At 44.6% G+C, this 14442-nt stretch overlaps 1 protein-coding gene and 1 long non-coding RNA gene across 3 annotated transcripts in view; one reads left to right on the top strand and one right to left on the bottom strand.

The window, feature by feature from the left end:
- LAMP1 (lysosomal associated membrane protein 1) overlaps positions 1-8149 on the bottom strand; it is a 34157-nt gene extending 26008 nt beyond the window's left edge. The window contains exon 1 of the mRNA XM_073563532.1: positions 7953-8149. Coding sequence (XP_073419633.1) covers positions 7953-8013 — 61 coding nt within the window. The 5' untranslated portion in view covers positions 8014-8149. The remainder of the gene's footprint in view (positions 1-7952) is intronic.
- Positions 8150-8269: 120 nt separating this feature from the next.
- LOC141076181 (uncharacterized) overlaps positions 8270-14442 on the top strand; it is a 29412-nt gene continuing 23239 nt past the window's right edge. For both annotated transcript variants that reach the window (XR_012227433.1, XR_012227434.1), the window contains exon 1: positions 8270-8389. This is a non-coding gene — a long non-coding RNA (uncharacterized lncRNA). The remainder of the gene's footprint in view (positions 8390-14442) is intronic.

Raw genomic sequence — 14442 nt, 5'->3', positions numbered from 1 at the left:
TGAAGGTATGGACTGAAGACTAGGTCACAGCCTTGCAGATCTGCTCAATGGATGCATCAGCTTTTTCTGCCCAGGAGACGGAGACAGCTCTAGTGGAGTGGGCTTTCAGGTATACCGGAGGAGGTAGATCCTGGTTTTTATAAGCGGCTTTTTTGATCCAGTTAGCTAGGGAGCTTTTGGACGCTTTCTTCCACTTGTTTGGTCTGCTATACTGAACAAAGATTCTGATCTTTCCTCCAGAGCTTTGTCTCTTCCAAATAGGTCAGAACTGCTCGCCGGACGTCTAGTGAATGGAATCCCATTTCTCTCTCATCCCTCGGGCTATCACAGAAGGAGGGCAGTATTTCCTGGGATTTGTGGAAATTTGAAGACACTTTTGGCACAAAGGAAGGGTCTAGCCGGAAAATTAGTCTATCGTCCAGAATTTTTAGATAGGGTTCTCTGATGGACAGAGCCTAAATTTCTCCCACTCTTCTTGCCGTAGTAAAGGCTACGAGTAGTGCTGTTTTCCAGGATAGTTTATGTGGGCCTGGTCGATAGGTTCAAATGGAGGGTTCGTTAGACCCTTTAGTACTATATTCAGGTCCCATGCTGGGGCCATGTTGGATTTATTTGGATGGCTTTTGGAAGCTGCTGAAAAAACCTCTTGATCCATCGATGCTCTGCTAGGTTTTGGTTGAAGAACGAACTTAGGGCTGATATTTGGACCCTCAAGGTGCTTGGTTTCAGACCCTTGGATAAGCCATCCTGTAGGAAGTCTAGGATCTTTGTCACGTTGGGGTGGAAGGGATCTATGGGAGTGGATCTGCACCATGCTGAAAAGGTCTTTCATATTTTGGAATATATGGCATTTGTGATTGGTTTCCTACTTTTTTGTAGGGTAGCTATCACTGCATCTGAGAGGCCTCTGGCTTTCAGGATTGTGGTTTCAGAAACCAGGCTGCCAAGCTTAAGCTGTGGGAAGCCGGGTGAAGGATGGGACCTTGATGTAGGTTACGGTCCACAGGCAGGATCAGGGGGAACCTCTGAGTTCATCAGTTTTAGGGCTCCGAACCAGCTCCTTTTTGGCCAGAGAGGGGCGATCAGGATAGTGTTGACCGCGTCTGTCCTGAACTTTTGCAGAGTTTTTGGTATTAGGGGAATCGGTGGAAAGGCGTATGCCAGTCCGAAGTTCCACGGGTGAGCAAAAGCATCCACCCTTGAGTGTTTCTCGTTTGGACCTATGAAGTAATGCTTTGTTTTGGCATTCTCCCGGCTCGCAAATAGGTCTACCTCTGGGAGACCCGATTTTTGGTTAAGGTATGGAATACTGTGACGTTGAGGCTCCATCCCCCTGGATCTAAGTCTGTCCTGCTTAGGAAGTCTGCCTCGGTGTTGTCGGATCCTTTCAGGAAGAGAGCTGAAAGGGACTGGAGATTGTGTTCTGCCCAGCTGAATATCCATGCTGAAATGTTTTGCAGACTTCCGTATTTTGTGCTGCCCTGATGACGTAGATGGGCCACGGTGGTCATATTATCGGAGTAAATCCGGACATGGGTTCCCTGGACTGATGTTTCTGCTGCCTTTAGAGCTTCTCCTACCGCTCTCAGTTCTCTGTAATTGGAAGATTGTTTTTCCATGTCTTTGGGCCAGAGTCCCTGGAAGACTCCCTGAGACGATACTGCTCCCCAGCCACGTTTGCTGGCGTCTGTTGTGATCGACGTCATGGGGTATTGTATCCAGGGTGCCCCTTTTGCTAGATTTTCCTGGCTGAGCCACCAGTTGAGAGACAGCTTTACGTGCTGGGGTAGGAAGATTATCGTATTGAGGGTCTCCGGGTCTTTGTCCCAGCGGGATAGGATATATCTCTGGAGTATCCTTGAGTGGGCCTTGGCCAAGGGGACCGCTTGGATGCAAGAAGTCACTGACACCAATGTTGACATGGCAAACCTTATGGTCACTGTTTTCTGACTTTTTAAAGTCCGAACGATTGATCTCACGCATACCTACTTGGTGGACGGAAGAAAGGATATTTGGTTGAGGGATTCAGGTCTGATTTTTCCATGTTTACCATCCAGCCCAGGGGCGCCAGGGTCTGTAGGACTGTTTGTAGGTGTTGTCTTAGAATGGTGTTGGAGGGAGCCAAGACCAGGAGGTCGTCTATGTAAGGGACGACATATATCCTTCCCTCTGAGGAATGCTACCACTTCTGCCATTATCTTTGTAAATGTTCGGGGTGCCGAAGAGTAGAACTCTGAGTTGGAAGTGGTGTGCTTCCGTGTCTAGAGTGACTGCGAACCTTAGATATTGCCAATGGGATGGATGGGAACGTGGTAATAGGCCTCTTGGAGATCTATGGTGGCCATGGCAAAGTCTCGACCAATCAGTGGTATCGTAGTCTTTATCGATTCCATCTTGAATTGTTGGTACTGGACATGTTGGTTTAGCTTCTTCAGGTTGATGACGACCCAGTATTTCCCACTTGGCTTTTTTTTTTTTTTTAAACTAAGAACAGCTGGGAGTAGTGGCCCTGACCCTGTTCCAATTCTGGGACTGGAGAGATTACCGCTGATGAGAGCAACTTTTGGAGCTCGCAGTGTAGAACTTTTTGAAGTCTTGCTGACGGAAGATATGTAACTTCCAAGTTTTGCGGGGGGCTGGAGAATTCTATTTTTTCTCCCCATCTGACCGAGTCCAGGATTCTTTGATTCATTGTTATCTCCTGCCAGCTCGGGAAGTAATCTGCGATTCTGCCCCCTACTCGCTTGGCGTCATTTTTTTATCTGTCTGAACGGGAGTCATGAAAATATTCCTGCCTCTTCCGCCTTTTGGGTAGCTCCAACGTCCCGTTTTCCCTTTACCCCTGTATTGCGGGGTTTGAGCCTGGGGTGGATGATAGGGTTTCTTATTTGGTGGTTTCGGCTCGGGAAGGTTTTTCTTCTTGTTGGTCACCTTCTCTAATAGTTCGTTCAAAGCCAAGCCAAATACATATTTGCCCTTGAATGGGATAGAGCATAATTTTGATAGGATATCTCCACTACACATTTTTAGTCATAGGGCCCTTCGAGTGGTGTAGGAAAGCACGGACGTTCTTGCCGCAATACGGACTGACTCCGCCGAGGAGTCTGCTAAAAAGGCGGCTGCCTTCTGTAGAAGTGGTAGAGAAGCTAGGAGATCTTCCTTCGAAGTTCCCCTTTTTATATGGTCTCCTAGCTGCTGAAGCCAGAGGTATAGGGTCCTGGTTACACAGGCCGATGCCACATTTGTTTTCAAGGAAGTCGCTGAGGCTTCCCAGGACTTCAATAGGCTATCCATCTTCCAGTCCAGCAGGTCTTTCAGTTGCGAGGAGTCCTCGAAGGGTAGCATAGTCTTTTTAGCTACTCTGGCTACCTGGATATCCACTTTTGGAATCTCAGTCCAAGGTTTCGCGGCTTCTTCGACAAGGGGAAGTCGATCCCTCATTTCGCCCGGGATACTTAGCTTCTTTTCCGGGAGTTCCCATTCTTCCAGGATTAAACTCTGGATATCATAGATAGTGAAAACCATTTTCTTCCTGGATTTCAGGCCATCAAATAGACCACCCCGCTCAGTGCAGGATGACCCATCTTCTACTCCCATTGTGTTCCTGACTGCTGAGAGTAGTTCCTCCATATCCTCTGAGGAAAAGAACCACTTCTTATCCTCTGACTGGGCTGGGGTTAGTTCACCCTCTTCCCTCCAGTCCGACGAAACCGACGATTCGGGTTCTGAATCTGAGATGTCCTCAGGGGCGCATTTCCTCTTCCTTGATGTTGAGGCCCCCCCCAGATGACTGGGAGAAGGTAGTCAGGGACAACTGGATTTCCTGTTGCATCATCCCTCTTAATTCTTCTATCAGTTGTTCCTCCCGTACGATTTTTGCTGTGCATTGCTGGCACAATGTCTTTTTTATAATCGGAGGAGAGTTTTTTCCTAAAGATGGCGCATTTTCGGCTTGTAGGCTTTTCTGTTTTTGGTGTAGGATCCTTGTCTCCCTGAGAGAAAAGGAGGGGGGCCCCCGGGGGGCCCCCCCCCCCCCAAGGATGGGTCCTAAACCAAAAAGGTATATACCCTTTTTTGAGTGTACTCACTGGGCCAGGGTTTGAGCTGGGCTCTTGCAGAAGCAGTTTTCAGGGAGGACGCATCCATCATGCAGACGTTAGTCCTACCTTATGGCGTCTTCTTCCATCAGGGTCCTTAAATAGGAACCGAGATCCAGCTTCCTTTACCTCATCCAATCGGATGAGATCGCTCCCCCTTAAGTTCCTGGTGCCACCTGTTTCTTCCTCTCTTTCCCTTTTTTTTCTTCCAATTTTAACCTTCCCGCCAAGGTGGCGAACGCAGGGAGGAAGAGACGTCGCGTCTTCAGGCCCGGTGGTGCGCGTCACTTCCGGTGCATGCCGCTCAGGAGAGACAGGAATGCGGCGCGCGGGGGGATTGAATCCCTGGCTGGGGAGCTACGGGAGGCCCCCAGCCCCACTCACCATCCAGCGTTGCCGACACGCCGGATGGTGCGGGTCCCGCCAGCCAGGGCTGTGGAGTCGGAGTCGTGGAGTCGGTGCTCATTTTGGTGGAGTCGGAGTCGGTATAAAATGGACCGACTCCTAAAATATATAATAAATTGGGTACAGTAATTCAATGCAGGATGTGCTGAATATTTTTTCATAGGCGTTTGGGAAAGTTATGAAATGTCCTATAAATGGCTGTTCTATTCCTGATCTAAGGCTACATTCACACACAGCGTTTTTCCTGTGTTTTTTGAGGATACGTTTTTCAGCTGCAAAAGCTGATCATCTTTTTAAAAAACTGCATCACCTGAAAGGTTTTTGAGCTCATAGATAATGTTTTCAATAGCAAAAGCAGATTAGAAATTTGCTCTATCTATCCATATCTGTCTATCCATATCGTATCTATACCAAAAAGAATGAAAACCGGGTAGTACACCAATATATATTCTGTTCTATCTAAATATCTTGATTATTGGATCATAAAAATGATTAAATGTCTGAGGTTCACATTGTACTACAATAAATTTTTCACTTAAATATAAGCAATATGTGTGGGAGTCGGAGTCGTGGAGTCGGAGTCGGTGTAAGGGAAATTGAGGAGTCGGAGTTGGAGTCGCAGGTTTGGCTTACCGACTCCACAGCCCTGCCGCCAGCGGCGGGAGCAGCAAACGGGGAGGAAGGTGCGGGACGATCGACCCTGGCTGCCCAGCTCACGATAAGGGGAAAGAAACTCCGGGATCTCGCCGGCCCCAAACATGGAGCACATAGAACCTCTTCACTCTTGTTAGGGACCGGAAAACACTGGGGATTAGAGGAAGGGGAGGGCTATTTAACCTCTTGTTTCCTGTCCCTAATCAGGATGGGGAGGCAACGTCCTATGTGCTGTCGTGGAGGGGATTAGAGAAAAAAAAAAACCCAGAGAATAAGACAGAAGCGCACACCGAGCAGAATGGATTCAATAGAAAGCATAGACTGTGCTCTGTGTCTCCTGAGCCGCACAATTATGGGGTATTTTGAGTGTTTAGCTGACAAGGGGTCTCAGAACCTGGAAACCACTGATTTTCTGGCAAAGGGGCAAAAATACTTGAAACATCTGATTACTGTTTAAATGGAACCTGTCCCCTTGTTTTTCCCACAATAAGCTGCAGCCACCGCCATTAGGGGCTTATCTACAGCAATCTGCAATGGGTGTGGCAGGTCAGATCAATACGCCGATGCAGGAGCCACAACACGAAGCAAGGAAGATGACACGATCGCATGAAGATAGAAGGCCCCGGACCTGCGACACCCATCGGACCGGACCGCCCCCGGGTGAGTATAATAAAACGGGCTTTTCTTATCCTTCAGGTTAGACTGGGGGCTTATCTACAGCGTTACAGAATGCTGTAGATAAGCCCCTAATGGCAGCGGCAGCTTGTTGTGGAAAAGCGAGGCGACAGGTTCCCTTTAAGTATCAGGATCCCACTGTGGTGTTGGGTACGGCCCCCCTCACATGCAATGATCCAAAGGAGAATGTCCAGATAATGTCCTGCAATACTGAAGTATTGCTATTAGCACAAGCAACCAAAGAGGCAGGTTCAATTCAACTAAAGAGGAATGCAAAATAAGAAATAATGGAAAAAACTATTCAGGATTTTTTTTATTCCAAATTTTCCCCATTATATATAATACAGTTTTGAATGGCTCCATTATTTGTAACACTGCTTCCATACCACAAGCCCTTGTAAGGTTCCAAATGGCTCTCATTCCTAGTGTAACATACAGATCTGCTTTTTAACACTGAGCAAGCCCCCTTGCCAGCCAAATTCCGTTTTGGCGGCAGAATAATATCTCTCTCTTTTTCCAGGCTCGTGTCCCTTTAAATTTACACCTCTAGCTGATAATGCAGATCCGTCAAAAAACGGATCCGTTGGCCTCCGTTTGTGCCACAAAGGAAACGGATCCGGTTTTTTTTTTCCACATTCTGGCGGCTTTAGGCCTCTTTCACACTTCAGTTTTTTTGCATCAGTTATAATCCGCCAAAAAGGCAGACAAGCGGATCCGTTCGGGAGAGAGGGAGAGAATTAATTTTTTTTGTTTTGTCCGGCACCCAGAAAGAAATTCGGGTTAAATCAGTGTCTGGAGGATCCGCCAGAGAAAAAAACGTTGCAAGCTCCGTTTTGAATTCTTTGAGGATGGTGACGGACAGCAACTTTTGGCGGATCCTCAAAAAAAACGGATGCAGCGGACAGCAATCCGTCACAATCCCCCATTAATGCAAGTCAATGGGGGGAAAAAACGGATCCTCAAAAGAGAATTGAGGATCCGTTTTTTTCAAAACCTGGCGGATTGTGACTGATTGTAAAAAACGGAAGCGTGAAAGAGGCCTTACACTGACGTCAAATAACATAAATGTGAAAAAGGCCTAAGGGCTCTTTCACACTTCCGTTTTTTACAATCAGTCACAATCCGCCAGGTTTTGAAAAAAACGGATCCTCAATTCTCTTTTGAGGATCCGTTTTTCCCCCATTGACTTGCATTAATGGCGGATTGTGACGGATTGCTGTCCGTTGCATCCGTTTTTTTGAGGATCCGCCAAAAGTTGCTGTCCGTCACCATCCTCAAAGAATTAAAAACGGAGCTTGCAACGTTTTTTTCTCTGGCGGATCCTCTAGACACTGATTTAACCCGAATTTCTTTCTGGGTGCCGGACAAAACAACAAGAAAAAATTCATTCCCCCTCTCTCCGGATCCTGTGACATCCGTTCACATCAGTTGAGAACGGATCCGCTTGTCTGCCTTTTTGGCGGATTATAACTGATGCAAAAAAACTGAAGTGTGAAAGAGGCCTAAGAGAAAAAGTCAATGTGGGAAGCTGGGAATGTAGCCTTCCATGTGCCCCATTGTCACTGCAGTTCCCACTAGAGGGCGCTGGCTGCATACAGACCCTGACAGCAGCGGCCTGTGGCAGCCCACGTGACCCGTGCAGGGCCTGTGCCGAGCAGGACTCCGTCCACATCTTCTGACCTCCACACAAGAGCGCTGGCATCAGATGGCCATATAATGAGCAGCTGTAGGGGACACCAGTCTGCAGTCAGTGCGGGTAACGGGGCTGGCCCAGGACTTATCGCCCTCCATAGGAAAGAGTTCTTTACAGTCCCAGCAGTGCAAGGCCCGACCACAAGGGGCAGTAGTGGCAGACTGTGGGGCTGGATGATCCCCACTATCAGGCAGGACTATGGGGGTGATCGCCATAACGGGGCAGGGTCCCACCATGGAAACTCGCTGACCCTCTATAGGGGGAGTGCACGGCCCCCCGAGCTGCCGCTGTGTGCGGCACAATACAGGTCACTACTCCTGTGAGGCAGAGGCTCCCCGCTATCTGCTGACTACACGCATCCCTGGAGGGAGCGGACAATGGCGGCCAGGCAGCTGCAGACACCACCATCCCGGACACCGAGCACTTACCGAATAAGAGCGCGACCCCCAGCGCGGCCTCCCCGAGCCTCCTCATCCTGCTGCTCGTCATGGCGTCTGCGCACACACAGCTAGTCCTCTGGCGGCCCGGGCCTCAGGATTCAGCGAGCGCCGCACAGTCCGGTACGAGGAAGCCGCTCACTCACACTGTGGTCATATGAAGTGACGTCACCGCATCACAAGACTAGGGCCCGTCTGTTTATAAGACAGAGGGCGTCACCTCGGGATATCCGGGCGACTGTCGCCGCCATTTTACCGGAGTCCCATCTGTGTAGTAGGTCACATCTTTGGAGCAGCCAAAATGTCTGCTGTGTGAAGGCACAAAATGATAACACGGTAGAAACTCGCCCCACCTGCTTCAGGCTGCAGTGGAAGCTCAGTCTCCCAGAGAAGTGTCGGGTTACACTCACTGTAATTACAAGCACAGGGTATGTCACCATTGTAGATGGAAGAACTACAGCTCCAGCTTTTCATGGGCCCCAGGGAGAGGAGTGGCAGTGGGCCCTTTTAACCCTTAACGACCAGGGCTATATCTGCTTTTGCGTTTTCGTTTTTCGCTCCCCTTCTTCCCAGAGCCATAACTTTTTTATTTTTTGGTCAAAATGGCCATGTGAAGGCTTTTTTTTTGCGGGACGAGTTGTACTTTTGAACGACTCCATTGATTTTAACATATCGTGTATTGGAAAACAAAAAAAAAATCCAAGCGCCGTGAAATTGCAAAAAAAAGTGCAATCCCACTTTTTTTTTTAACCATATTCACTAAATGTTAAAACTGCTCTGCCATTATGATTCTCCAGGTCATTACGAGTTCTTAGACACCCAACACATCCAGGTTCTTTTTTATTTAAAGGGAGCCTGTTACCAGGTTTGGCCGATATGAGATGCGGCCACTGCCTTTCAGGGCTGATATATAGCATTCTATAATGCTGTATTTCAGCCCCCAATCCGACCCGCAAGAGAAGAAAAATAAGTTTTATTATACTCACCTACAGTATCCAGTCTGAGGGGTGCCACTCTTCTTGGTCCGGTGCCTCCCATCTTCATGCAATGCCGTCCTCCTGCTTGCTTCATGTGGATAACATGTCCCTGCATCATCCACACAGTCTCCCCGGCATTGCGCTCCTGTGCTGGCGTACTTATCTGTCCTGCTGAGGGCAGAGCTAAGTACTGTAGTGCGCAGGTGTCGGAAAAGGTCAGAGAGACCCAGCACCCGCGCACTGCAGGACTTTGCTCTGCTCTCAACAGGACAGATAAGTACGCCTGCACAGGAGCGCAATGCCGGGGAGACTGTGTGGATGATGCAGGGACGCGTCATCCACATGAACCAAGAAGGAGGACGGCATCACAAGAAGAAGGGAGGCGCCGGACCAAGAAGAGCGACACCCCTTTTTCTTCTCTTACAGGTTGGGTTGGGAGCAGATATACAGCATTATAGCATCTCATATCGGCCTAACCTGGTGACAGTTTCCCTTTCAGTGGCGAAAAAAATTCCAAAGTTGGTTAAAAAAAAAAATGCGCCATTTTCCGATACCCGTAGCGTCTCCATTTTTCATGATCTCGGGTTGGATGAGGGCTTATTTTTTGCGTGCCAAGCTGACTTTCTAATGATACCATTTTGATACAGATACAATCTTTTGATAGCCAGTTATTGCATTTTAATGCAATGTTGCGGCAACCAAAAAAACAATTCTGGCATTTTGAATTTCTTTCTTGTTACACTGTTTAGCGATCGGGTTATTTATTTATTTTTTATATATTGACAGATGAGGCGATTCTGAACGCGGTGATACCAAATATGTGTATGTTTGATTTTTGTTATTTTTTTAGTTTGAATGGGGCAAAAGGGGGGTGATTTGAACTATTATATTTTTTATTATATTTAATATTTTTTAAAACTTTTTTTTTACTATTGGCATGTTTCAATAATCTCCATGGGAGACTAGAAGCTGCCGTAATCCGATCAGCTCTTCTACATACAGACGATGATCAGATTGCCTGTATGTAGCAGAATTGCTCACTTTCTATGAACGCTGACCACCGGGCGGCTGGAGACTTCTGGTTGTCATACTGACCTATCAGTGACCCGCGATCACATGACGGAGTCAGAAATTGACAGCAGCATTTAACAAGTTAACAGTCAAGGGTGGATCGCGATTCCACCCGCAGCTGTTAGAGGCACATGTCAGCTGTTCAAAACTTGGATAACGTCTTATCCGAGCATGCTCGGATGTTATCTAAGTATCTTGGGCACGCTCGTATATTGTGTTCGAGTCCCTGTGGCTGCATGATTTGTGGCTGTTAGACAACTCAACACGCGGGGATTCCCTAACAAACGGGCAGTCCCTGCATGTTTGAGGCTGTCTTAATAGCTGCAAGTCATGGAGCCACGGGGACTCAAACATAATATACGAGCATGCCCAAGATACTCCGATTGACCCCTTAGCGCTAGTGGTCATGTATCCAAAAGCCTCACGTTTTTTAAGAGTCGGAAGAAGATCTCCTCTCTGTCTTGACTGGTTTATCTGCTCAAAGACCTGGTATTTCATTATGAAAATGCTGTGGTACTGGTAACATCAAGTTCTTGCACCAAATTGTGGAATTGTGTTTGGAAATGCGGTCTCTGATATGCTATGCTTACGTTTTCCCGAGTATGGATAAAGAATGACCTTTCCCTTTAACCCCTTTGTGACCGGGCCAATTTTTTAAATTCTGACCAATGTCACTTTATGTGGTAATAACTCTGGAATGCTTCAACAAATCCCAGTGATTTGGAGACTGTTTTTTCATGGCACATTATAATTTATGATAGTGATAAATTTAGATTGATATATTTTGTGTTTATTTATAAAAAAATATCAGAAACTTGACAAAAATGTAAAAAAAAATTGCAATTTTCAAACTTCGAATGATTATCCCTTTAATCCAGATAGTCATATCACAGAAAACCATTAATAAATAACATTTCCAACATAAATCCTACAAAAACTGAAAGTCAACGCCCAATATATATTAATTATAATCCATCTTTATTCAAACAAACATGTTATTTTGTAAAAAATCAACAATGGAGATATATACAAAAAAAAGACTACTTTCACAGGTCACAACAAGTACAATTATATCCTATTCAAGGTGTTGCACATAATTAGTTCAGGAACAGGTGCATACTTTAAAGTACAAGTGGCCATAAACTTAAGCCTACAACATTTATGTATTAATCCCTGCATACTGAGCAACACACAGGTGCCCACACAATTGGATTGAAAAAAGTTTTTTAAAGTATTAAAAAAAATCCTCCTACAAATATATATATGTATAGCGCACAATACACACCAAGGAATTATCAATGACAAATTATTTAATTTTTAGCTTGCAAAGTGCGATAGTGCATAGCAGCAGAAAAAAACAAAAAAGTTTTTTTCTACATCAGATAATAAACACCTAAAGTGCAGATGTATAAGGAAAATTGCAAAGATTATATTCTATGTATAGCAGTGGCATAAAAACCAATAATTAGATGTATAAGGTGCAAATAGTGCCCAACAGCATTTACAATTAGTGGAGATTTTTATATCAAATAAAAAGTCATGTACCCCCATAAGGAAGAAGCTACACGCGAAACGCGCGTCGGGGCATCAGGACTGCTCTCAGGTCAAGTACAATTTCCTTGGTGTGACTTTCTACACTATGACTTTTTATTTGATATAATAATCTCCACTAATTGTAAATGCTGTTGGGCACTATTTGCACCTTATAGATCTAATTATTGGTTTTTATGCCACTGCTATACATAGAATTTAATCTTTGCAATTAGCCTTATACATCTGCACTTTAGGTGTTTATTATCTGATATTGAAAAAAACATTTTTGTTTTTTCTGCTGCTATGCACTATCGCACTTTGCAAGCGAAAAATTAAATAATTTGTCATTGATAATTCCTTGGTGTGTATTGTGCGCTATACCTATATATATTTGTAGGAGGAATTTTTTCAATACTTTAAAAAACTTTTTTCAATCCAATTGTGTGGGCACCTGTGTGTTGCTCAGTATGCAGGGATTAATACATAAATGTTGTAGGCTTAAGTTTATGGCAACTTGTACTTTAACGTATGCACCTGTTCCTGAAGTAATTATATGCAACACCTTGAATAGGATATAATTGTACTTGTTGTGACCTGTGAAAGTAGTCTTTTTTTTGTATATATCTCCATTGTTTATTTTTTATAAAATAACATGTTTGTTTGAATAAAGATGGATTATAATTAATATATATTGGGCGTTGACTTTCAGTTTTTGTAGGATTTATTGATCATTGGGAAGTGCCTGCACTAGGCTTGTGGTTGTTTTATATGAGTATATTAACATTTCCAACATGTCTGCCTTACATCAGCACCATTTTTAAAACGCTAATCTATTTTGTTAGCCTTTTAGGATGTTTAAAAATGTAGCAATAATTTTTCATTTTTTCAAGGAAATTTACAAAATTTATTTTTTTGAGGGACCTATCAAGGTTTGAAGTGACTTTGGGGGTGCTATATATTGGAAAACCCCAAACATGATACCATTTTAAAAACTGAACCCCCTGACATATTGAAAACTGCTGTCAGGTAGTTTATTAACCCTTCAGGTGATTTTCAGGAATTAATGCAAAGTGGTATAGCCAGAATAAAAAAGTGTTTGTTTACCACCTAGATGTCGCTAACTTCTGAACTGGCCGCTGTAGCCGGCAGACTCTAAGGCTGCTATTTGGCCATGAACAGCTATGGCAAACATCAGGACCACACAATCATGATCTCGGTGTGTCAATTTGATTAAAGAGCACGCCCCCCACAATCTATTAACCATTTATTTGATGTAGTCACTTTTGACAGCAGCAACTAAGGGGCTAAACAGATATGGATGGTGCCAACACCGATCATTTGTGATACAGCAAGTTGTCAGATATAGTGGACAGCCGACAGCTGTTGGATTGTCACCTGTATGGGGATGATAGTCTCATATCTCAGGTCAGTAAATATACATATTGGCTGTCATGAAAGGGTTAATATGTTGTTGCACTGGAAACAGGGAAGATCGGAAAGTACCACATTTGGGAGTGGCATGAAATTTGTTTATATAATTTTCTTTATGAGACTTACGTAACATTTTCTTCCAGATGAGACAATAACTCACCTGCCCACGCTCCTAGACTCCATGGCGCTGTGCCCACCACAACGTAGTCAGACCAATTTATCTCTATTAATAGTGAATACCATTACCATTCTATCTATCCAACAACTCCCCCTAAAATTGTGCCCGTGGACCCCATAAATGATTTTCAGGCATAACTGACCTTTGTCAAATTTCAGATTCAGATTACAGCACCAGAATATACACAATATCAACAGCAGATCTTCCTTGGGTGAACCCATACTTGGTGAAGTTACCCTGAGACTTACATAGATATTATATGATACAATATCAAAACAGAAAACCTATTAAAGATCAAGCGTATATTATAAGGACCTATGCCTAGGTTAACAGGACCTTACATGGTATCACACGGACACTCCTATACTAGGATGAATACAATTAACATGGAGTTTAGAGTCCATAGTATCATTCAAAAGAATATCTTTATTAAACATACAAAGGCGTATATAAGGATAAAAGGAAGTATATCAATGCAAAGTCATTACTGAAGCAAAGGTCGTGTAGTAAAGCGTGAATGTCACATGTAGTAATGGGGCGGTCATTCCAATACATCCCTTGCTTGGTGAGGATGAAACTGATAGGAACTAAATCAATGATACACCTTGTCACACGATTAAAAACTGGACACAAAAGACACACTAATTAAAATCAATCCAGAGACCACATATTTTTATAAAAAGGAAATGAAGCTCAACTATTCATTAAGGCCCGCTGGCACCATAGTGTCCAAAACCGAAATCCATCGGCACCCCCTTTGTGCAAGAATACGTTTAACGTCCCCACCCCTGATCCCAAAATGTATCCTGTCAATTCCCCAGATTTTAAGTTCATTGGGGTTACAATTGTGCCATGACTTAAACTGTAGTGGGAACATTGTTAAAATACTTGGGTCAAGAAACGATCCTTGAATGTAAAAACAGCCTCTGTGACTAAACCTCAAAACATCTTCCTTGTGGGGAAACAAAGCAGGTTTCTTTCCCTGTGGTGACTGTCTGGCATGTAAGAACTTAGTCCGGGCTGTATCATTCACATCGTCGGATGGCCTCAGAGAATTTATATTTAAGGACTATATCACCTGTAGTACGACACATGTGATACATTACGCCCGAAGTATGTGCAGTCTGATCTACATTGGATTAACGTCTCTGGAGTTACGAGTGAGGACACACGAACACGTAAGAGATATCGTGGCCACCGACGATGTGGATGACCCAAGTACTTTAAAAACGATCACACGACATTTTAATTCATGCCACAATTGTAACCTCAATAAACTTAAAATCTTGGG

The sequence above is a fragment of the Dendrobates tinctorius genome, unplaced genomic scaffold, assembly GCF_039654945.1.
Source record: "Dendrobates tinctorius isolate UK_male_01 unplaced genomic scaffold, ASM3965494v1 ptg000394l, whole genome shotgun sequence".
Lineage (NCBI taxonomy): Eukaryota > Metazoa > Chordata > Amphibia > Anura > Dendrobatidae > Dendrobates > Dendrobates tinctorius.
This window is presented reverse-complemented; position numbering and strand designations above follow the sequence as displayed.